Source organism: Calonectris borealis, chromosome 16 (assembly GCF_964195595.1).
Source record: "Calonectris borealis chromosome 16, bCalBor7.hap1.2, whole genome shotgun sequence".
NCBI classification, from domain to species: Eukaryota; Metazoa; Chordata; class Aves; order Procellariiformes; family Procellariidae; genus Calonectris; species Calonectris borealis.
Window position 1 is genome coordinate 16,375,471 of NC_134327.1, and position 21,839 is coordinate 16,397,309.

Below are 21,839 nucleotides of genomic sequence, written 5' to 3' on the forward strand. Positions count from 1 at the left end.
GAGCCACAAGCCTCCTGTCCGCTGGCAGCCCCGTGGCCCCAAGGGCATCCCGAAATAGGGATCACCCAGCCCGCGGTGACGAGGTCCCCGGGGACACCCCACTCCTGCTCGGCAGCGCGTGGTGATGCTGATGGGGAAGGCAGGGCCGAGGACACGCTGCGCCTCGAGGTGGCACGAAGCTGAGCTGCTTCCTCCCCTTCCCTCGGCAGCACCGGTGCCGTCGGCGATGCGAGCAATGGCAGACCAGGCTGCGGCGGCGGCGGACGCCTCTCCGACCCTGGCACCATCCCCGGGCTCACCTCGGCGCGGGGACACCGATGGGCTAATGTTCCATCCCACCGGCATCAGGGAGGACGGCAGCGGCCGAGATGGCTGCGGGCTCATTTTCACCGTGGACGGGGACATGAAGCTTCCCCCCTCGCCCCAGCCCGGGGGGATGCTCCTGGCCGACCTCCCACGGGCCCCCCAGCCCCGGCTGAGCCCGGCCAAGTCCCACACGGCCCCGTCCTCCCCCAGCGTCTCCCCGTCGGAGAGCCGCGCCGCCCTGCTCCGGCTGCGGGAGGCCAGGCTGGAGGACACCAAGAGGCGCCTGTCGGAGGCCGTGCAGGAGCCCCTCAGCCGGCTCAGCCGGCTCATGGCCGAGGAGAGCGGCCCCGGGCCCCGGGCGAAGGCGGGCGCCGGGGGGCAGGAGGCGGGGGGCAGCCCTGGGCAGGTGGGGGGCCGCGGGGCCAAGGGACGCCGGGCACGGGACTGGAGCCCCTGGGAGCCCACCCTGAACTGCCACTACGAGATCTGCTCCTACGGGGACGTGATCCAGGTGGTGGAGGTGGCGCAGCAGGATGCCAAACCCCGGCTGCCAACCCCCGAGGAACCGCCGCCGGCACGGCTGGGGGCCACAGTGCCGGGCAGAGCCCTCGCCTCCATCGCCCTCCTCGCCTACGGCTACTTCGTCCTGCCGCTGCCGCCCTACGCCGCCGGCCTCTGCCTGGGGCTCATCTGCGGGCTGGTGCTGGGCTTCCTTGCCATCCTCCTCCTCATGCCGAAGACTCCGCCGGTGGCACAGGGACCACAGGGCCGCCTGCGCCCCGAGCTGCTCCCGGGGGAGCCGCGGGAAACCCACCGCCTCCAGGTAGGAGAGGGGTGGTCTGGGATGGGGTGCTGGGCGGTGGCTGGAGGGCAGCCCAGGGTTCGGGGTGCAGCACCGAGGGGGTGCCGAGCCCACGGTGGGTGCAGGCTGCCGCCCCGTACGGCACAGGGGGAAGCAGCCGGCTGCCTCTCCTCCCACCCAGGGCTGGATGAACCAGCTGCACGTCTACGACCCCGAGGTTTTCCACCCCTCGCTCACGCACTCGGTGCTCGCCACGCTGGATGGGGCCACCCTCAAGCTCTCCTACCCCAAGAGCAACATCCCGCGCCGAGCCACCTTCGAGGAGGAAATCCTCGACGCCGTCTTCATCAGCCACCGCTGCTACGACCTGACCGATGCCAAGGTGAGTCCGGCAGTGCCAAGGACCCTCCCGTGGGAGGGGGGGACTCTCCCTGTGTGGGGACCCCCAGTGCCCTGGCCTCACCACTGCTCTCGGTGTCGCAGGTCTTCCTCTGCCCGCCCAGCCTGGCCCGAAAGCGGACGTGGAACAAGAAATACCCCATCTGCGTCCTCCTCCCCGACCCGGCGCACATGGGGTGCAGGAGCGGCGAGGAGCACGACATGGAGCTGCAGAGGAATGAAGGGATGACGAAGGCACCGGTGCCAGGCCAGGATGTCCCAGGGGACTGCAGGGAGAGGTGCCTGTACCTCTTCGGGCGGACGGGGAGGGAGAAGGAGGAGTGGTACCAGCACCTCGTGCGAGCCTCCCGTGGGACACCCAGCAGCAGCCGCGGCGAAGCCCGGGCAGGTGAGAAGCAGCCATCGTGGCCTCTGCTCTGTGCCGGGACTGGTCCGGGGTGGGAGCTGCTCGTGTGCCGGGAGGACAAGCCCTTGGTAGGAGGCAGTGAGTGTGGGGGGAGAGGGAGGAGCCCACAGCCCAGAGCGTTTGCAGCAGCAGGGAGAGCCTGGAGGATCCCCCTCGCCAGCACAGGGTGGGTGGCACGTCACTGGCATCATGGACGGGCAGCATGTCACCGCACGTGCATCGCAACACGTCACCGCGCATGCATCGCAACACGTCACCGCGCATGCATCACGGCCAGGCGGCATGTCACCTCTCATGCCATCCTGACCCGCTCATGTCCCCGTGTCCCCAGGCGTGGGACCGGCTCCGCAGAGCAGCGGCAGCAGCAGTGGAGGGAGCGCTGAGGACATCCCCTCCGCTCTCCCACCCAAGGACCTGGCGGGAAGCATCCCACAGAAGATTTTCCTGGATTACAGCACCTACATGGCCCGATTCGTGCCAGCGCAGGTGGGGGGCAGCCCGGACCGGAGCCCCTCTCACGGAGCACTGGGCAGCCCCACGCCCACAAAGGTGAGTGGGACAAATCCAGCACTGGGAGCAGGACACAAGCGCTAAGCAGAGGCTGATGGACCCTGCGTGCAGCCGCTTCCAGTCCTGTGGTTCGTCTCCTCCCGCCCAGCACTGCGGTTTGAGCAGCCAAGCCCTGGTGCAGGGGAGCACCCGGCCAGCGGGTCCCACCACTTATGGGCCCACCTCACTCCAGGGGCTCGTGGCTTCTGTCCCTCCGCAGCTCGGCGAGGACACGGCCGGGCGCAGCGAGGCGTGCATGGCCTGGATGAACGCGCTGGTGGGGCGCATCTTCTGGGACTTCCTCCGGGAGCGATACTGGGCTGAGCAAGTGTCCAGCAAGATCCAGAAGAAGTTGAGCAAGATCAAGGTGAGAGGCAAGAGCATCACAGCACCCGGGGGAGCCCCGTCCCCGAGGCCCCACACAGATGCCAGGCTGCGGTGACCATTCCCGTGTGGTTTCCCTCCCTCAGCTCCCATATTTCATGAACGAGCTGACGCTGACGGAGCTGGACATGGGCACATCCATCCCCTCGGTCCTCAGCGCCTCCAACCCCACCGTCAATGACCAAGGTAAGAGCCCTGCAGAGCAGCAGGGACCCCAGGGCTGGCTCCATGGCAGCGGTTATCGAGGTGCCAGCCCCGTCCCCGAAGCAGGGAGGTTTCAGGAGGCACACGAGCAGCCCTCAGCCCCTGCGGTGCTGACAGGGGCTCGCCCCATCCTTCTCCCCGGCAGGGCTCTGGGTGGACATGGAGGTCACCTACAGCGGCTCGTTGCAGATGACGCTCGAGACGAAGATGAACCTCTGCAAGCTGGGGAAGGAGAGCACTGCAGAAGAGAGCAGCCCGGCAGAGGCAGGCGGAGAGGGGTAAGGAGACAGTACATGGCTGGGTTTCATCCTCCTCCTCCTCTTGCCTGAGCAAGGCGAGAGGGTGCTGGCCCCAGGGCACCCTTGTGATGCTCCTCGGCGCTCGCAGGGCCGGGCCACGGCTGATCCTGCTGGCAGACAGCGATGCAGAGTCGTCCAGCGCCGGTTCCTCCGATGAGGAAGACGTCACCGCTGCAGAGCCCGCGGGAGCCCTGGGGGAGCGGGTCCTGCTGCCTGGCGCCGAGGGGTAGGGGCTGTTCGGGGTCTGCGCCGTGGGTGTATGGGGAGGTGCTGGGGGAGGCACGGTGCTACGCCAGCACAGGGGCTGGGGGCCGGTTTCCCGGGAAGGCCCACACAGGCACCCCGGCACATCACGGCAGCCCCTCACAGGGGACTCCTGTCCCTGCGGGGTGCTGTGGCAGACGGCTGGGGGATGCCGAAACAGCTCTGGGTCTCATCCTGCTCCTGAGCTGTGGCTCCCCTCGCTTTAGCCACATCAGCAGCAACAGCACGAGCCGGAAGATCCTGCGCTTTGTGGACAAGATCGCCAAGTCCAAGTACTTCCAGAAGGCCACTGAAAATGAGTTCATCAAAAAGAAGATCGAGGAGGTTTCCAACACACCGCTGCTGCTGACGGTGGAGGTGCAGGAGCTGGCAGGCACCTTGGCCGTGAACATCCCCCCACCACCGACGGACCGTGTCTGGTACCAGCTCTCCTTCCTCCCACACGGGGACACAGGCACATGCTCCTTCCAGCTCCCCTTGCTCCCTGCGGCTCGGCCAAGGAGCCAGCTCTGGGGTTTCGGGTTCATCTGGGGTGCCAGCAAGCCCGGGCTGTTCTCCTGGAGGGCCTCATAGACCTCAGACTCATTTCTCCTGGTCTCCACCCAGGCCAAGACAGGATCTGGGGACCCAGAGCTCCCGCTGCAACCCAGCCACCTCCTCCCAGGAGGCAGGTCCCTAAAACCCAGCAGTGGGGCCACATGGGCTGTGCCACATATTCGGGATGTGATGCTTTCTGCCTCTTTCCTTTCCCCTCACAGGTACAGCTTCCGAGTCCCGCCCCAGCTGGAGCTGAAGGTGCGCCCGAAGCTGGGCGAGCGGGAGGTGACATTCCTCCATGTCACCGAGTGGATCGAGAAGAAGCTGCAGCACGAATTTCAGGTGCGTGGTCTGTTAAAGGGCTCAGCAAACCCTGCTGAAGCACGGGCATTGCTGCGATAAGGGATGATCAGACCTCAGTTTGGGCCAGGTTATCTCTACAAAGAGCCAACATCTGATCTGGTCTGTCCAGCTTTGGACAGTCAAGAAACACAACCTAAATAACCAGCTCCAAGGGCTGGTGCTCTGAGCATTAGAGGGGTTGAGGAAAAGTGGTTTCCTCCCAGCACGTGCAGCCCTGCCCCAAGCAGGGGGGATTAGCAAGTCCCAGGCAGACACCCCCCAGAAGGGCTGAATTCATCCTTGGGACATTTGGGAGATTTACCATCACAAACTACCCACTGGTTTGTTTTCAGCCTCTCACTTTTGACACCTCTGGTCAAAGAGCAGAAACATCCCCACAGGTATTTAGGTACCCAAATCCCCCCAAAGAGCTGCCTTTTTGAATGGCTTCAAAGTGCTGGTCCCTGCCCTCTGCCATGACCAGCCTTGAAGCCATACAGGTGGGCAGGCAAAGAAAAACTGCTCCTGCTTGTCCCCGTCCTGAGATATCCAGAGCTAGTCATCCTCTAGGGCCAGGCACGGTCAGCTGCTGACGAGGGGACGGGAGCCCAGGACCTTCTGTTCACAGCCCCGGTCTCTGACCCGAGTGTGGCTCCTGCCAAGGCCACTTCCCGGCAGATGTGTCACCAGTCAGGTAGTGGTATTCAAACCCACTTGTTATTCTGGATTCCTCTTTTCAGAAAATTTTGGTGATGCCAAACATGGACGACCTCATCATTCCCATCATGCATTCTGGCCTGGATCCTCAGCCACCCACTGGGGGCCTGCCCAGGGACCTACCAGCCAAGGGAGAGAAGAGGCTCTGAAGCACAGCCCCACGGGCAGGGCAGAGACACTGCACAGAGCTCAGGGACCTCGCTGGGACACGGAGCCGGCCCGGGCCTGGCCACTGACTGCATCCAGGGCTATGCCGTGGGGTCTGAGCTGCTCGGTTCATCTCATCCTCAGCACTTTTGTAGACGAGCCTCCTCCTTAAATACTGCAAGCACACGTTCAGAGCAGAACCAGACCCAGGGCAAGGGGTTTGCTGGAGACGCAAGAACTTCATGTACCTCCAACCAGGTTCCCAGGACTCCTGGTCAAGGGGGCAGCTCTGGACCAGCGGAAGGCTCTCTGGTTCCCAAAGAGGGTGCAGGATGCCCAGACCAGTTCTGCACTGAAGGAGTTGTGATCACCGCTGATCCAAGACATCACAGCTCCGAGACACATCACACCCTCCCCGCAGGCAGCTGGACTGCAAGGAAAACACGGGTGGGAAATGAGTCCAAAATCTGAATAAACCCATCACTGCCCAGTCTTACCTAGCAGCCATCTTACTGTACACAAGTTCCCCCATCTGCTGAGGATGCCGGCCAGAATTGTGGGGCTTTGTGCAGAGAGAAGTCCACAGGTCATACCCTCAGCTCAGCAAAAGGAGTGCCTGAGTGTGCGTGTGTGAGAGGCGGCAAGGGGAGAGATGGTCAGTGAGACTGGGCAGAGGCAGGTGATGGGGAGGCCCTGTATTCCCAGCGGAAACTGGGACAGAAGCGCTGGTACCTGCTCTGCTCTCCTCTGGAGGAGAGGAAGGGGAGTCTTCACCGTGGTTTGGGTGAGTGCAGGCAGTGTAAAAAAATTCACTGGACAAAGGAGTGATCCAGAGGACAGAGCAGACACTTGGCTGTCCCAGTCAGTCCCTGTCATATGGGCCAGTCTCAGGTGCTACTTGTCCCATCCCCACCTGCTGAGGAGCCTCGAGGACACACTGCTGCCCACAGGCAGCACTGAATACAGGCAAGACACCTCTCCAGAAGGAAGACAAGCAGCAGGCATAGCTCGAAGCCTCTTTATTGAAGGTGCCCAGTTAGGTAGCCTTGCATATCTCAGTCCTCACAGCTCTTCCTGCACTCCTGGCTTCCCTTTCACCAAGTGCTTCTTCTGAGGGCCCTGGAAGAGAGCAGAGAGGAGAGCTCTCAGTGTTAGTGGCAGACGAACCTGGCCTACAAGGCTGCATCTGAGCCGTGGGGAGCAGAAATGCAGCTCTGGCCCCTTTCTGTGCAAGGCTGCTCCCGGTCTCTGCTCCCCAGCTGGGAGCTCTGTGCCGCCATTCACCAGCCACCCCTGGGGCCCCCACAGCCCCGCAGGAATCGGGAGCGGAACATCGCTGCCCTTGGGCAAGGGGTTTGGACACCACAAAAGCAGTCAGAGAGCAGCAATGAGTGACCTGCTCTGAGCCAGGCGCGCTGGCCCGCAGTCAGGAGACGTGGAGGGGAGCAGTAATTGTCTGATGAATGCTACCAGGAGCCCGCCATGGTGGAGCGGCTGCCGAGGCGCTGTACGAGCCCTGGAGGAGGCAAAGCCTCCCACAGCCAAAGGCACAGATTCTCATCAGCCAACTGAGGGGTTTCCACCAGCTAAGAAATGGGGTTGTCCCGGACCAAATAAGTCCTATGGGAGCAGATGGCAAGAATTACTTATGTGCCTCTACTTCCAGCCAGATGTAAAGTTTTACCACATTATATGTGGGGGAAACTCTCACCCCACAGTAGAAAATGGCAAAGAAAACATCTGCAACCTGGTAAAACCTCCTGTCACTAAGGTCCCTGTCACAGCTACTCAGGACTTGCAGCGACAGCAAAAGCAGAACACAGAACAAGCTCCTACACTGAGATAAAGGAAAACAGCTTAACCTCTAAAGAGCTCTGCAAAGGCACTGCATAGCCAATCCCCTTCCCGGGGCTAAGGAGGCTTAGCCAGTTTCACATGGGATTTCTAGCTGACGGTTTATGTCTGCGTGGTATCCAGGTAGTTGTTTCTTTCATTTTTGCTAGCTGAAGGCCTGGCTTACTTCACGCTTCCTCAATTTCAGACTTATGCACCAGCCTGGTGTAGGTTGCAAACTATTCAAGAAACTCTGCTTGTTTTGGATTTATTTAAAGTTTTTTTTGCCCTGGATTTATAGAAGAAATATATACTGCTTGGCCTTTTTGAAAGCTTCCTGACAAAAGAATCGCAAATTTGTGTCTGAATTTGACCCAACCTTTTCCTCTTAAGAACATTAAAGTTATAAATCATTCCAAACAAATCAAAGTAGTGCACAATTACGGGTGAAAGGGACCATATGTCCAAGGCAGTGCCTGCCAAGTTAACTGCTTGTTTAAAACATCCCGTGGTGAATGGAAACTGGTTGGCCATATGCTATATTATTTGCTAGTTGGGTTGTCTTGGATCACTCACACAACCATCATGTTCTTCCTTAGCATAATATCTGCTGTGTGAATTGAATTCATGCCTGTCTTTTATGCAAGACGGTCCCGATCCCTCGTTTGGCTGTTGTTATATCGAGAAGCAGATGCTTGGTTTGAGTCAATCAGTTGCTTTAGCCCCAGCTGCGAGCATGGCCTGGGAGCTGGAGCCGGCGCAGAGCGTAACTCACCATGAAAGCCCGCTTCTCCTGAGCTGTCTGGAAGCAGCCATGGCCAAACTTGGAAGTGGTATCAATGAATTTGAGTTCAATGGCTTCCTGAGCCCGGCGGCTTGTATGCACCAGAAGGGACTGGAAAAGAAGAGTCACAATGCATCAGGCTTACCATTACAGAAAATCTGGACATCTGTTCTGATGGAAGCAGGGTCGAAATATCCTAGGTGCATCCATTAGACAAATATCTCCATGAAAATCTGCCTTCTCAGATGGTGCTCAGGTGGCAGGTGATGCCTTGGATTGCAGAGCAGCTCTGAAATGAGCCTACTCTTCACTTAGCATTTCATTTGCTCACAATCTGTTTATGGCCAGGGTTTCCATTTCTGGGCCCCCCATCACAGCCCTCAAAGGCTTGCAGCTTCTGTCTCCAGAGAGAGTACATCCAACTGCACACTGCCACAAAGCATCTAGCTGCAAACGTCCCACTGAGCACCACCCTCATGTGCCACGTGCCCTCTACAACACAGCATCAAGGACCCGACTAGTCTCCCTGCCCAGCATTCCGAGGCAGTGGCATTCTCCACGTGGTGAATCTGTTCGTGGAGAGCTACAGCCCATCCCTCCCCAGCGCCGGCTGCGCTCTCACCTTACGGAGGGTGAGCACACGCTTCTTCGTGCCCATGACACAGCCTTTCAGCATGAGGAAGTCGTTGTTGACCTCTCCATAGTGAGGAAAGCCACCCTGTGGGGAGAGGCAGAGAGAGGGTTGGCAGGCAGGAGAGCTGGATGGGAGCAGACATGTCCAAAGGTGGCATTTCCTAGGGAAGGAGAAGGTACTGACTGACACTCCTTCCAGCCAACAACACTCTGCACCCTTCAGATTGCCTGCTCAGGACCAGCAGAGCATGTCAGCCCCACTGACTGCATGATCCCAGCTAAGCAGCAGCCCGTAAGAGCTGGGGAACCGGCAACGCTGCTTCCTTCCCCAAAGGATGTGGGTGAACAGAGAGCAGAGCTGGCTAGACTCCCAAGTTAACAGCTTTTAATAAGCAAAAGTGAATTTTTAAACCAAGTAACAAACACTTATGTTAAGTATCAGGTTTTTAATGTCATTTATACTTCTTTTTTCTTTTTAAACAAAGTTCTCAGTTCCTACCCAAGTTATCAGCTGAAAGTTATACGTTTGGGTCTACCAATAGGCCTAAAAAAACACCTCACAGAGATGGTTTTCCATGTCCAAAACATGAGGAAAGGAATCACTGCATTTCTTTCAGTGAATTTCCTTCAAATCATTTCTTATGCAGCTGTCTCCAGCCAAGGAACTACTTCTCTGGCTAGCATTCCTGTAGCCAGGGCCAGTCACAGCCCTGTTTACCCCCTCAGCCCTTACCAAAGGCGTAATGGTCTTCTCCGTGACATCGTAGTGCGTCGAGGCATTGTTCTTCACCACTTTGCCATCCTCCACATGGATCCCATGGCCAATGCGGTAAATCTAGGAACAGAAAGGAAATTGAGATGGCGACTTTCCCACTCCCTCAGTGAGGGATGTCACAGGGACGATGCGGTTTTCACCAAGATGTGCCCCCGGCGATGTGTCCCTTGAGCAGGGATCAACAGGGAAAGGGGTGGAGAACAACAGCACTGCAGATCTCTAGGGAAACATCTGAGAAGCTGGAGGGAACAGAGGCCGCGGTGCAAAGGATGGTGACAGCATGGGAGGAAGGAAGGCAGGAAGGCGCAGTGGTGCTCTGAGGGAGCCCATCTGGGCCATACCTTCTTGTTGAGCTCCGTGCGGTGGTGGTAGCCCTTCTGGCCAGCCCGAGCAATGGAGTAGCCAACGCGGGCTGGGTGCCAGGCTCCGATGCAGGCAACTTTGCGCAAGCCCTTGTGTGTCTTCCTGGGGAGCTTCTTGGTGTGCCAACGGCTCGTCACCCCTGGAAGTGTGACCGGACAGGGTGGTGAGAACACCAGGAAGATTCAGGGCTGGTGTCTGAGTGCTGGGGAGGGGAGAGTCTCATCATTCTTCTGCAGTTCTTGGAAGACACCGTGTTGGAAGGAGATCAAGAGCTGTCACCACCGTGAGAGGCCAGAGCACAGAACTGTTCTCACTTCCCATGGATTTGATCATACTGTGATATGTTCCTGCTGAGCACATCCACACACACGCACAGAAACACCCACACCTCGGCACACGTGGGGTTTGTGAGAAGTGCAATGGCTTTACGTACTCACATTGCCTCTGAGCCTCCTGGGAGGACTCTGGGCACAGTAGAAAACGTGGCCTTTACTGAGATTAAAGAAACCAAGCTCTGCTACAATGGAACTGCATGTCACAGTTGAGGACCAGAGGCTCTTTCCTACTCCCTGTGTGCAATAATTTGGTGGGTTCTCAGCACGGCTAATGCTTCCCTCTCCCAACACTACCTTACGGGCAGTGTCATACGAGAAGGACAGAACCACGCCCCTGGCAAGGGTCTCCTTGCTCTGTACCTTTCATCCCATGCCCCTTGGTCACGCCAATGACATCAATCATCTCGCTTTGGCTGAAGACGCTGTGCACGGAGACCTGCTTCTCCAGCCTCTCACGGACCCAGTCAACCTTGTCAGCCACTGTCCCACCATTCAGCTGGATCTCCATCACGTGGGCCTTCTTTTGCCGCAGCGGCAGCAGCTTCATCTGCATTAGACAGCACATTAGGGCAAAATGTTGCCACTCACCTCCCAGGCATGAACATGAGGGCAATGCCGCATCACTCACCACTTATGAGGGGCACAGAGGGTGAGCAGGGACAGCTCTTCACCACCCCTCTCTATCAAACTGTTAACCCCTTTCGTAACAGCCAGCAACCTGGGTCAGCATGCCTACATATCTCTTGGACCCAACTCCTTGTCCCTGAGCCCAACCAGCCCATCTCCCAGTGCTCCCATTCCAGGCAGGAGCTAACACACACCCTCCCTCCAGGGAGCGCAGGAGCAGGCCAGCCTCGTCCTACCTCAAGAGTTAAGCACAGTAGTAATAGCCATGGTAAATGCCCCATCACCAGAGCACCATCTGAGGCTGAACACTGCGACCAGCCAGGATGCAGCTCTGTGCTCCGAGCCAGAGTCAGCGTCTCTCCTTTGGTCATGCTCCACCTCTGCCTCCAGGCTGAGCGGTTATTTCTAGTTCCCACCAAGAGGTGTCTCCGCTCTCTCCCAGTCCCAGCTCCCTGTGCAAAGCCCCTGCCAAATCGCCACAGCGGGACTTTGAGGGCCTGTGCCAGCCACAAGTGAAGTCTTGAGCCAGTTTAACTCTGCCCCAGACTCCAAAGCAGCCGCTAACTCCAGGGATAACCCTGAAAATGGGCCCTGTGTATCCAGCAATCAGCATCTGGCAAAACTGTGCCTGCCCGTGGGCTATTTTTGCCCAAACATTTGACACCAGTTGCTAATTTGAGGTGATCATGGGGCCTAAGGTCCCTTGCCGACACAGGGCTCACCACCTGCTGAGGCTCTGCGCAAAGTCCGCTCTCCTCCGTGGTGTGTCTGGGCTCCCCAGCGTGCCCCGGTCGCAGCCCCCTCTGGCAATCCCCCCTCAGGGAGCTTTGCTGAGCCCGGCTCAAAGGGACGGGGTTGGTGTCAGGAGGTAGCTGGAAAAGTCAGCCAGCACCTCCCATCACCTGCACGCCCTGTCCCACACCCTCTGACCAGCATCTGCCTGCTCAGCCTCCTGTGACCCCACCAAGACACCCCGTGATCCCAGCTCCCAGGCCTTCACCACGCTCCCGAGCTGAGGAAGACCCTAAGCCCCCCTTGCCCACCCCCTGCAGGTGAGGCTCTCACCTGCGTGTGCACAATGACACGAATGACCTTGCAGTACTTTTTCATAGCCGCAAAATCCTTCTCCAGCTGCCTTTTGCCATCCTCATCCTGCCATTTTTTGCAGTACTTGGTGAACGCCTTCTTCTTGCTCTTGTGCCTACAACAAAAGCATTTAATATCCAGCAGAGCTGAATGGTGAAGTGCTTCTGCACTTTGCTGTGCCCTGAGACAGCTCGGAGCAGCATCGGGGGACAGATCACCTTGCCAGGCACTTCCCTGGAGGCACAAGGTACCTGTGGATACCTGAACCTCACCTGGCTGCTGGGGCCACGACACAGGGCTTTGAGGTGGGAACAGGAAAGTGAATAATGAGCTGCAAAAAAGAGCTGGTAATTCAAACCTTTTTGCATGAGGAATCCAGTTGTCTCCCACTGACTGGCTCAGCGCCATCAAAATACAAGCGCAAAATCAGAGCTAAGTGGAGAAAGGAGAAAACAGCCTCTGACAGGGATCAGAGGCATGTGGTGGGTGGATCTCAACGGCACTTTTGCTGGAGACACGATTCCTACAGTTACGAAACTCATGTTTCCATTTTCCCCTCCGCTGGTGTGGGATTTGGGGTGTTGATGTTTACAAGGGCCAGGGGTCACATTCTGCATCAATTTTCCCCCTGACAAATCTGGTTTTACTCCCTTCATTTGGTGCCTCAGCTCAAGTATTCCAGTTTAATGGAGAGTAGATGAGCGCGACCTACACAAAGGAAAATGAACCTGCAGGACGTGCTGCCATATGATATTGTGGAGAGAGCTAACTTAGTTCAACTATTAGAATAAATTTACATATGCATATGCTGATTCCCAGCATCAAACTGTTTGCAGTATCTCTGTGCATGACTAAATAAATAACAGTTTCACTCCACCTCAGAGCCAGCTGCCAGTAGCTGAGCTGTTTGCAACGGCTGGGCATCATGGAGAGCCGGCGGGGAAGACCTGCGAGGGACCCTCCCCAGCTGCGGAGGCACGTACCAGTTCTTGTAGAAGCGCCGTCGGCACTCATCGCTGATGTGCTCAGCAAAAACAGTCTTGAAATTCCTCAAGCCCTTCGGTGTTTCTATGTACCCCACGACCCCCACCACCACCATCGGGGGGGTCTCAATGATGGTCACAGCCTCCACCTCCTCCCTCTTGGAGATCTCTGCAAGATAGCAAAGGGAAATGGTGCTCAGTGTCATCTAGGATCAGATCATTCCCTGGAGCCATTCATGGCCTGTGCCGTTACAGCGAGCAAGCAACGTGCTGGGGGCAAGGCCACACTGTTCTCACAGCCAGCCTCAGCCCTTCCATCTCCCACCTGCTGGAGGACCACGCAGGTTTGACCCCAGACACTGAACAGGTTAGACCCATGGCCCAGCACACTCTAACCCACCTTCCCCAGGTCGGAGGAAGCAGTACATTGGATGGGTCTTGCCCTGGAGTTTGGCTCCAATCCTGTGGGCATCCTGGAGGGTAACATGCACTTTCCCAGCAAAACGCTTCAAGCCCAGGATTTGTCAGGTAGTTACCCTGCAGGGTCCTTCTGCCAGCAGGATCCAACAAACCACCAGTCACCACACCAGTGTGAGGACTTCCCAGGAACCCCCAGACTCAGCTCACGTTGGCCGTGAGGTGGCTTTTGGCCATCCAAGATCTGGACGGCATTACAGGAGATAGCCTGGAAGCTATGTGCTCCACCACCCATTCCCAGGAGCTGCCTTTCCCACCAACAAGTCTATTCCCTCGTTTCCCTCCTGGATGTGGCTCCTCGCTTCCATCAGCCAAGCCTTACTGAGCCCAGGCCTGTGCACCTCCCGCACAGTGTGTGTCATGCCAGCTTTGTAGCCCAGGAAAGCCGTCAGGTGGACTGGTTTGCTGGGATCATCCTTAGGCCATGTCTTCACCTTCCCTCGGTGGCGACGGCTTCTCTTGTGGGGGAGAAAGCCCAGGTGGCCATGCCTGGGAGCAGAGAACTTGCGGTGGGACTGCGAAGAGGAAGAACAAAAAAGATCAGCTTCACTTTCAGATCCCAGAAGACGCCGGGACCCAAAGCACAAAATCTCCCCTTTAACATCAGTGAATGCTGGAGGGATTATTCTGGGCTCTTCCTCGATTCCAACACGACAAAAAGAACTCATAACAGGATGGGATTTTGTTTAAGCTTCCATCATGTGCATGGAATAATTTAGTAAGTTTCTGGACAAATGATGCCGATTAAATAAAAAAACTTGAACATAATCTCCCTCCTTCTGCTTGAGGACTTTGAAGGAGAAATATGTTCTTTAATAGGTTTGCCCTTCTGTGATGTTAATTATAATGACTTATTTTGTATTCTACAGCACCAAAAGGGCCTGCTCAGAATTCATGGGCGTCGTGTTGTCAAGGCAAATGGCATCAAACAAGCACAGCTAACGATCAGAAGAAATGGGAAAGAATGCCCAAAGGAATCAGTAATAAGAACATGCGCAGGTTAAATATGCACCTTGAAAACCAAATTAGAAGCGCTAAATATATAAGCCCCAATCGCAAGGTCACGCTGAGCCAGGCAGAGAAAAGCAATGGCGCTTTAGAGACACGGACAAGTTCTCACACCATTGGCTTCAAGGCAGGGGAACCGGGGGTCAGCCCAAGCAGCGAAGGGTTAGTTCTACATCCACTGCAACTCCCTCCTTGCTAAGATCAGTCCCGGCACCTGGTTGCACTTTCCACCAAGCTTATTTTCCAGCCCAAGTGGAGCTCTGTGGAGTTCGACCCCATTCCAGCCGCACAGGTAACCCAGCCCTGCTCACTGTCCCTCTCCACACAAGCGAAAGGTAGCGGTGCCGAGCTTTACAAACCATGGGACGTCTTCAGCCCAGATCAGCCGCAGAAAGAGGCTGTCAGAAAGTGCCTCCCCAGTCTAATACTTAAGATGGTTATCGGTCTCAAGACACAAATTTAGCTACTAGCTTCACGCGCTGCTATATTCATTTCGTACTCAGCCAAGCTGGCAGGTTGGACCTAACAGTTGCGGTGTAATAAAGGTCACTTGCCGGTGTCTCAGTTTACGCCTCTCCCTCCTAAACAACTTGAACGTGAATGGCAGGAATTAGGATTGCTTCCTAACGGGGCACCACACACCCAGACCCGCGAACGCCCGCGCCCGGCACCCCGAGCTCGGCGCAGCCGGCTCCTCTGGGTGGAGACAGACTAAAAATCCCTCCACCAGCCCAGGAAAGAAAGACTTTGTGATTCTGACGGGAAAACAGACGGAGGCAACAGACCTGGTTGTGAGGGCGGGCTGGGCGGCTCCTCCAGGCCGGGGCCTGAGGCCCGCCAGGCCCTGGGCGGTGGGCACGGACTACACCTCCCAGCATGCACCGGGCACAGCGGAGCATGCGCAAAGCGCCGCCCTCTGACCCCAGCGTCCGCCGCCGCCGGGCTCGTGTGGGGCGCCGCCATCTTCTCCGCGCCGCCCGCCGGGCCCACTGCCGCCGCCATGCCGGAGGACAGGGACTGGGAGGCGTACAAGGTGCCGCCGACCCGCACCCCGGTCTCCGAGAGGACCACGTCGGTGCCCAACCCGATCACCTTCTTCCAGACCGTCTTCAACTATGTCATCGACGCGCCCGTCACCTTCGTCCGAGGTACCGGCGGGCCGAGCCCCTCCCCGCTCCCGCCGCCATCCCCGGGCGGGGGGCACCCCGTCTCACTAGCGCCGCTCCGCGGTGCGCGACGGCTGCGGGAGTCGGGCCCCGGCACGGCACTGGGGCAGGGGCACCGAGACAGGCACGGGCACAGAGGGGCACGGGGCAAAGATACAAGGACACGGCCACCGGGACAGGGAGATGGGACACGCAAGGGCACAAGCACAGGGATACACAAGGACACAGGGACATGGGACACAGCACAGACACTGGGACAGACACAGGAACGCGGGACACAGGAACACAGCACGGACACTGGGACAGACACAGGGACATACGGGACACAGGAACGCAGCACAGACACTGGGAGACACAGGGACGTGGGACACAGACAAGGACACAGCACAGAGGGACAGAGGGGCACACAGACACGGGGTCCGCTGCTGCTGTGCAGGAAGGCAGCAGCAGGGCTGGGCAGCAAGGCCGTGGCAGGCGCTGGGGCTGCGCTGCCCCTCGCTAGTCGTGGGCTGGGGGTGCCTGACCATGGGGCTGTCACTGCAGAGTGGATCGAGCGCCAGCAAGCCAAGAACAAGTTCTACTATTACCACCAGAAGTTTCGCCGCGTGCCCGACTTGAGCGAGTGTCTGGAGGGCGACTACCTCTGCTTCTTCGAGGCCGAAGCGCAGTGGAGGAGGGACAGGTATGGCTGTCACTGGGCTGCTTCCAGGCGAGGCCACCGCAGAGTGCACTGGTCTGGTCTGTCAGCCCTGGGAACTGCAGCGGTTGGTTTGAACTCATTTTTGTGGAGTTTGGGATGTTGAGGCAGCACCGCCTGCCCACCCCATTACAGAAAACCCATTTCATGGTGCTGCTGTCCCCTGCAGCGCACCTGAGCTGAGCAGGGTGGTATTAGGACACGTCCTCCTGCACCGTCTGGTTCCTACAGCACTGCTGCAGGACAGACCAGGATCCTGTAAAACCCAGAGTTGACCTTCCACAGGGTATCATCGCCCCTTTGTTCAGCTTTTCTATCATCTCTTGGCTGTAGCTGCATTCGTCATCATCTTTCCCGCAGGATGGTTGATCAGGAAATCGTGGAGATAGTCCGGGAGAGGCTAGGCGCGTGCAAGCAGAGGGAAGGACCCAACCAGTTCCAGAACTGCGCCAAGGAGATGGAGCAGCTGGCGCAGGTCACCAAGGCCTACCAGGACAGATGTGAGTACAGCACCAGCCTGCACGCCCCTGCTGCAGCTGCGACAGCACACGGGGAGAGGGGGTCTTAAGCCACGTCCCAGACTTCACATGGAACAGAGGCTTATTCTTTTTAGCTGCTGAGAGGCACTCTTCAGACTTTTACCTTTTTTTTAGATGGTGATCTTGGTGTCCATGGAAACGCAAGGACATGCCTGATGAAGCAGAAGCACAGGATGATGGAGGAGAGGAAGGCACAAGCAAATGCATCTCAGTAGATCCAAATGGTTAGCACCTCCCTCCGCGGTGCTTGTATCGAATACTGCATGTTGCATCTTTGAACTCTGATGCTGTTGACCCCTACAATAAATGTGCAGCCCAGACATCTGCTGTACAACTAGAATCTAGACTCATTCTTTGAAGAGATCTGCAAACACTTAAGAGAATTCTTCCTTTTTCAGCTCTGCATTCATCTTTGAATTCCAGTTGATTGTTACCATCCTCTAAACCACGGTCAGGCACCCCTGGCTGCATTAGCTGGGATTTCCTCTCAGGACCTCTCCCCCACCTCCACACACACTGTACTGCTCTGCCCAGCCCTGGCAGAGAATTCCCTCAGTTCGGGAAAAGATTACGTGCTGTAGGACAGCACATAAGCTTCAGAGCCAGTTCTAGACCCCATTTAGGATTAATACATGATTAACAAGGATTAGGATAACATAGCATACTATTTCATTCAACAGATGTTCAGGCTCTGGCCCACAGACGTGAACCTACTCAAATCCCCAGCAGAGATTTAATCCATCTGCCCAATGCATTAACCATCCCGTCAAGCCAATCGCAGTTTCTTGTTCACTGATCACTTTATTGTCGTGTACAAAACCCACTTAAGTCGTTGCCACAGCAGCTGCCTGGGTTCTCTGCACTGAGACTCTGGTGTGGGTCTTAGCCAGATGATCAGTGAACTCCTGCAAAAAAAAAATAAAAACAAGTGTATTATTCTCTATTACTATTATTTTTATTATTACTATTTTATTATTATATTTTAATTATATTATTGTTATTCATTATATTATTATTATTACTATTATATTATTATATTTTATTATTACTATTATTTCTATTATTTTTACGACTATCACGGGTTTCTCAGCACTGCATCCCTTTCCAACAAGATGTGTGTGGGGACTGGGGTAGTTGAGATATAACTTAGTTTTGCTTATTATTTCAAAGCTTTCCTATTCCTTTTGTCCATGAAACGCCATTTTCAAGTATTACTCAAAACCGCATGCTGAAAAATCACGCTCTACCTGGCAGTCAGCTCTGACTGCAACTCTACTCTCCCATTACGAAACTGCAAATTCTTTGGGTACCACATCGGAACTTTACAGGGTAGGAAGGTAAGGTCTGAGCTGCAAATTGCAGACGTGCTCTCACCTGGTAAGGAGACTTGGTGAACACAGTCTCTTTCCAGAGGTCGGGGGTCAGATAACTGTAGGTCTTGGAGATGGCATCGAAGGTGGCTTTAGCTACGGACGGAAGTCAAACGTTGCACAGCACGGCTACAGAAACCCGCTCGCTGGTACCCACCCACGTAGCCCCACAAATGTAGAATTGAGGAAGGAACAGGGAGACCACAGCAGGGTCCCTCTGATATACACACAAAACTCAAGTTTCTCTCTCTCTCCATTTACGACAATTACACTACTTCAGACAAGTGCAATCGCGCAGATTGGGAGATTTCTTTTTTTGATGTCAGAAGACAATTTCCTGTAATTAACTTTTACAGAACTTCAGGATCATCTACAGCAGGACTAATCTGCATTGCAAAAGGTATTAGCAGACGTCTTCGCTTCTGCTTGACTGCTAGAAGCTTGTGATTCAACACAGATTAAAAAATACTACAGAAATGGGTATATGTTGCGTCCCTGTCAATGACACGAACGGCAACACATACAGCTAAGCTGCAAGGCGAAAACCTAAAGCTTACCGAAGTTGCCGAGGGTGGCAGTGCAGCCCCTGGCCGAGGTGTAGCAGTCATCAATGCCAGCCATCATCAGCAGCTTCTTGGGGACAGGGGCAGACACAATCCCCGTACCGCGGGGAGCCGGGATCAGACGCACCAGGACGGACCCACACCGGCCAGTGACCTACGCGAACACAACACAGGTTACAGCTCCCAAAACACGGGCTACAGCACCATCACCGAGACCAGGCCCAGCAAGTCCTGCTCACCTTGCAAGGCACGGTGTGGGGCTTGCCAATCTTGTTCCCCCAATAGCCTCGTCGTACAGGTACGATGGATAATTTGGCCAAAATGATTGCCCCACGAATAGCAGTGGCAACTTCTTTAGAGCATTTAACACCAAGACCAACATGGCCGTTGTAGTCTCCGATAGCCACAAAAGCCTAGGATTGAAAGAAAAGTTTTCAGCGGCGGCTGCGCTGCACAGGAACGCTCTGTCGACAGAACAGAATCCATCAGGGTCTCTGACCAAGGATAACCCGAGGTGTGCGCTCAGCAGCGAACAGTCACCGCTCACAGTTCAAGAAGCCCATTTTTCCCCTTAGAGCTCATCCTTCAGTCAAAACCAGCTACAGTTGAAGAACTGGGATTCAAATCCCTGCTACAGCCTCATCATGGTCAAAAGTCCCGTTAATTTCCAAGCGGCATTCCCTCTCTACACCCAAGACTTATCTCTCCACCACAGCCCCTGAACAGCCAGCATTGCTGCACAAGTGTGACTTAATTTTGTGCTCATGCTGTTTCAAATAATATTTGAACATATGACTAGGGTTTTAAAATTAATACAAACACTTTGTAAGCTACACAAGCTGATCCCCATACCAAAATATTTACTAAATACTACAGTAAAAAATAAAGGTATTTGAACTAACTTATTAATGTGATACCAAAAAAGCAGCAGACAGCACACACCAGTAAGAGAAAACAGAAGAAAAAGGCTACCTTAAACCTGGTACGCTGGCCAGCACGAGTCTGTTTCTGGACAGGCATGATCTTCAAGACCTCATCTTTCAGAGAAGACCCCAGGAAGAAATCGATGATCTCCGACTCCTGCAAGAGTCAGTCATTTAATCACACAAGGCCATGCTTTTTAAACAAACCGAACACATCTAGTAAGGCTCCTACAATTCAAGTTCAACACGCCTATACACATCTATTTTAAGTAACAGGTACTTAAGTATGTTAAATTTTGCAGGCATAAACTTACTCTAGCTTCCTAGGCAGTCTAACATAGCAAGTTAGAACTTCATTTTTTCCATCACTGAGGAGAACTATTACAGAAACACTTGAGCAACGTGCTGCCATCTCCACGCAAGGCAGAACGCAACACACAAAACCCACCACACTTCCCTACAAGCGACTGCCTCGGTCCTCAGCTTCTATTGACTCATGTCTTTAACTCGAACACACTTAACCTGAGCATCCCAAACAGCAAATGCAGCAATTACTGCAAACTCTGCATTTCAGATTAAGATTCTGCTGGACATTACTTAAATACTCGCAGAAGCTTACCTTGATTGGAAGTGAGAAGAGATAGATCTCCTCAAGAGACTTGATCTTCATATCCTTGACCAGGCGACCAAGCTTGGTGACAGGAATCCACTAGGAAAGAAACCCGTGGAAAAGGGTCACCGGCAGCCCACAGGAACCGGCTGGGTTTCTGCTCCAGCTTGAAGGACGGCAGCAGACACAGCCGCTCACCCAGCCCCTCGCAGGGCCCAGCTCCGCCGCGGTCCCCGCCACCCGGGACGGCCCCGCGCAGCCCCGGGAACCACTTACTTCTTTATCTTCGGCCTTGCCTCCACGAGCCCCGCGGCCTCTCCCTCGGCCCCTACCGCGGCCGCGCCCGCGGCCCCGCAGCCCGGTCCCGAAGCCGCCGCGGAAGCCTCCTCGGGCCGCTCCTGCACCTCCCGCAGCACCGGCGTCGTCCGCCATTTGCTAGAGCAGAGAGGGGCGCGTTAGCCGGGATAGCTCCACCGCCGCCATCCCGGCGGGAACCGGTTGCGCGGCGGCAGGGCCCGGAGGCGGCCGATACGGCCGGGCGCGGCTGCCCTCAGGCCGCCGGTAGCCCCGATGGGCGCGGATGGGGCGCAGGCCGCTCCGCTCTGCCGGCGCGATCCCGCCCCGCCACTTACGTGATCTCTCAGCGTAGAAGGCCGCACAGCCCTCCCGCTCGCTATTTATACTCCGCGGAGTCTCGCGAGAGCACCGCCCAGCCGTGCGAGCCCCGCGCGCTGAATGCGGAATACACTGCGGTGCAGAGCGGCGCCTCCCGCTCGATTATACAGGGTGCGGGGCTGGGAGACCCGCGGCAGAAGTGCGCATGCGCTACTAGCCCGCTATATAAAGGGGCGCGCACGCGCGTAGTGCTCAGTCTGAGGCGAGGCGAGGGTAGGTGATGCGAGGTGGTGTTTTCCACCTTTTGCGCTCCTTTAAAAAAATCTCTTGCGGCGCGCTTATGGTGCTGTCTGAGCTGGTGTCGGGTGGGGTGCGGAGGGTAGGGCTGGGCTGGGCTGGGCTGGGCTGGGCTTCGGTTGAGCGGCCTGGAGAGGTGCTTTGGGGGTCGTGTTAGCCGCGGGCGCCGGGCGCAGTCTGAAAATCACTTCGGGTCTCCTGTGGCCCCTGGTGAGATAACTGTGCCGACAGTATAGGGAACATTAAGCTTATTGCCCACGGTGATGCGTGGGGAGTGAAACCCATGTTCCCATAACCCCTATAGCGAGCGGATATTGAGGCTTAACGCGTGCAGGGGCAATGGCTGTTCCTGAAAGCTGCCTTTCCCTCCGCCAGCAGGTACCGAGCGCGGCCCGGGAGTGCTCGGCCTCCCCGACGGACGGGTGCACTGGCCGGTGCTGATCCGCCCGGGCTGCAGAGCGTGGCCCTACCTTCCCGAGGAAGAGCTGCCGGCCCCGCAGCGTGCGGCGCCATGTGCTTTTCTTACGCCTTCAGAGCGAGTCTTCCCTCTTGGCTGCTCGTGAAGGTGAGCCTTGCAAAGCGAAGGGGATCCTGTGACAGTATTCACAGCTGGAATCATTTGAAGTGATGGACTTATGTATTTTTATATGCAATAAAAGATTAATTACTCGAAAGCTTGTTCGTTGAGTCTCTGTTTCTCGTTCCTATTGTCCAAAAACCCCACTGTTCCCTGTGGTTGGGGCTGGGAAGTCGCTTCCTTGGGGCGGGGAGGGAATGCTTTGCTGGACAACGCTTTGGC

General features: G+C 56.2%; 4 protein-coding genes and 2 non-coding genes across 10 annotated transcripts; 3 read left to right on the forward strand and 3 right to left on the reverse strand.

The window, feature by feature from the left end:
* Positions 1-199: 199 nt before the first annotated feature.
* LOC142089270 (testis-expressed protein 2-like) lies at positions 200-5,857 on the forward strand. 2 transcript variants are annotated; one of them, XM_075165517.1, is made up of 11 exons: positions 200-1,129; positions 1,290-1,490; positions 1,592-1,895; positions 2,245-2,462; positions 2,656-2,829; positions 2,933-3,032; positions 3,196-3,328; positions 3,438-3,575; positions 3,820-4,032; positions 4,372-4,492; positions 5,233-5,857. In XM_075165517.1, the coding sequence occupies exons 1-11, from the start codon at positions 227-229 to the stop codon at positions 5,356-5,358; spliced, it is 2,631 nt and encodes an 876-aa protein (XP_075021618.1). In that variant the 5' UTR covers positions 200-226; the 3' UTR covers positions 5,359-5,857. The 2 variants fall into 2 exon arrangements, with proteins under 2 accessions (XP_075021618.1, XP_075021619.1); XM_075165518.1 differs by having other exon boundaries at positions 2,683-2,829.
* Positions 5,858-6,359: 502 nt separating this feature from the next.
* Positions 6,360-15,174, reverse strand: RPL3L (ribosomal protein L3 like). Of its 4 annotated transcripts, none has more exons than XM_075165520.1 (10): positions 15,046-15,174; positions 13,575-13,767; positions 12,776-12,944; positions 11,772-11,907; positions 10,440-10,626; positions 9,723-9,883; positions 9,340-9,441; positions 8,596-8,691; positions 7,965-8,084; positions 6,360-6,475 (listed from the first exon to the last, which is right to left on the reverse strand). In XM_075165520.1, exons 1-10 carry the CDS (start codon positions 15,157-15,159, stop codon positions 6,419-6,421), a joined length of 1,335 nt encoding a protein of 444 aa, XP_075021621.1. In that variant the 5' UTR covers positions 15,160-15,174; the 3' UTR covers positions 6,360-6,418. The 4 variants fall into 4 exon arrangements, with proteins under 4 accessions (XP_075021621.1, XP_075021620.1, XP_075021622.1 ...); XM_075165519.1 differs by having other exon boundaries at positions 15,007-15,174; XM_075165521.1 differs by lacking the exon at positions 15,046-15,174 and adding an exon at positions 14,620-14,721.
* A 7-nt stretch (positions 15,175-15,181) lies between these two features.
* Positions 15,182-17,002, forward strand: NDUFB10 (NADH:ubiquinone oxidoreductase subunit B10). The gene is made up of 4 exons (XM_075165526.1): positions 15,182-15,408; positions 15,970-16,108; positions 16,484-16,623; positions 16,777-17,002. Exons 1-4 carry the CDS (start codon positions 15,261-15,263, stop codon positions 16,875-16,877), a joined length of 528 nt encoding a protein of 175 aa, XP_075021627.1. The 5' UTR covers positions 15,182-15,260; the 3' UTR covers positions 16,878-17,002.
* Positions 17,003-17,443: 441 nt separating this feature from the next.
* On the reverse strand, positions 17,444-20,789 carry RPS2 (ribosomal protein S2). Its single transcript, XM_075165525.1, has 8 exons — positions 20,761-20,789; positions 20,405-20,563; positions 20,138-20,227; positions 19,568-19,675; positions 18,835-19,008; positions 18,590-18,749; positions 18,037-18,128; positions 17,444-17,567 (listed from the first exon to the last, which is right to left on the reverse strand). Exons 2-8 carry the CDS (start codon positions 20,558-20,560, stop codon positions 17,487-17,489), a joined length of 861 nt encoding a protein of 286 aa, XP_075021626.1. The 5' UTR covers positions 20,561-20,563; positions 20,761-20,789; the 3' UTR covers positions 17,444-17,486.
* On the reverse strand, positions 18,204-18,341 carry LOC142089480 (small nucleolar RNA SNORA64/SNORA10 family). The gene has a single exon (XR_012676212.1). It is a non-coding gene; the product is annotated as a small nucleolar RNA SNORA64/SNORA10 family (small nucleolar RNA).
* Positions 20,790-21,212: 423 nt separating the features above from the next.
* LOC142089481 (small nucleolar RNA ACA64) lies at positions 21,213-21,337 on the forward strand. Its single transcript, XR_012676213.1, has one exon. It is a non-coding gene; the product is annotated as a small nucleolar RNA ACA64 (small nucleolar RNA).
* The last annotated feature ends 502 nt before the right edge of the window (positions 21,338-21,839 follow it).

Bases quoted from the DNA above. Each gene is read 5' to 3' on its own strand.
- RPL3L (XM_075165519.1), bottom strand. From the start codon at position 15,159: ATGCTCCGCTGTGCCCGGTGCATGCTGGGAGGTGTAGTCCGTGCCCAC. The intron at 9,442-9,722 runs GTATGGCCCAGA...TTCTGTTCCTAG, and splicing joins GCACGGAGCTCAACAAGAAG to ATTTACCGCATTGGCCATGG. The intron at 8,085-8,595 runs GTGAGAGCGCAG...CTTCTTTTCCAG, and splicing joins GTGTGCTCACCCTCCGTAAG to TCCCTTCTGGTGCATACAAG.
- LOC142089270 (XM_075165517.1), top strand. From the start codon at position 227: ATGCGAGCAATGGCAGACCAGGCTGCGGCGGCGGCGGACGCCTCTCCG. The intron at 2,830-2,932 runs GTGAGAGGCAAG...TCCCTCCCTCAG, and splicing joins AGAAGTTGAGCAAGATCAAG to CTCCCATATTTCATGAACGA. The intron at 3,329-3,437 runs GTAAGGAGACAG...CGGCGCTCGCAG, and splicing joins GCAGAGGCAGGCGGAGAGGG to GGCCGGGCCACGGCTGATCC.
- NDUFB10 (XM_075165526.1), top strand. From the start codon at position 15,261: ATGCCGGAGGACAGGGACTGGGAGGCGTACAAGGTGCCGCCGACCCGC. The intron at 16,109-16,483 runs GTATGGCTGTCA...TCTTTCCCGCAG, and splicing joins GCGCAGTGGAGGAGGGACAG to GATGGTTGATCAGGAAATCG. The intron at 16,624-16,776 runs GTGAGTACAGCA...CCTTTTTTTTAG, and splicing joins CAAGGCCTACCAGGACAGAT to ATGGTGATCTTGGTGTCCAT.
- RPS2 (XM_075165525.1), bottom strand. From the start codon at position 20,560: ATGGCGGACGACGCCGGTGCTGCGGGAGGTGCAGGAGCGGCCCGAGGA. The intron at 19,009-19,567 runs GTAGCCTTTTTC...TTTCAATCCTAG, and splicing joins GCCAGCGTACCAGGTTTAAG to GCTTTTGTGGCTATCGGAGA. The intron at 17,568-18,036 runs GTGAGAGCACGT...TTTTTTTTGCAG, and splicing joins TCACCAAGTCTCCTTACCAG to GAGTTCACTGATCATCTGGC.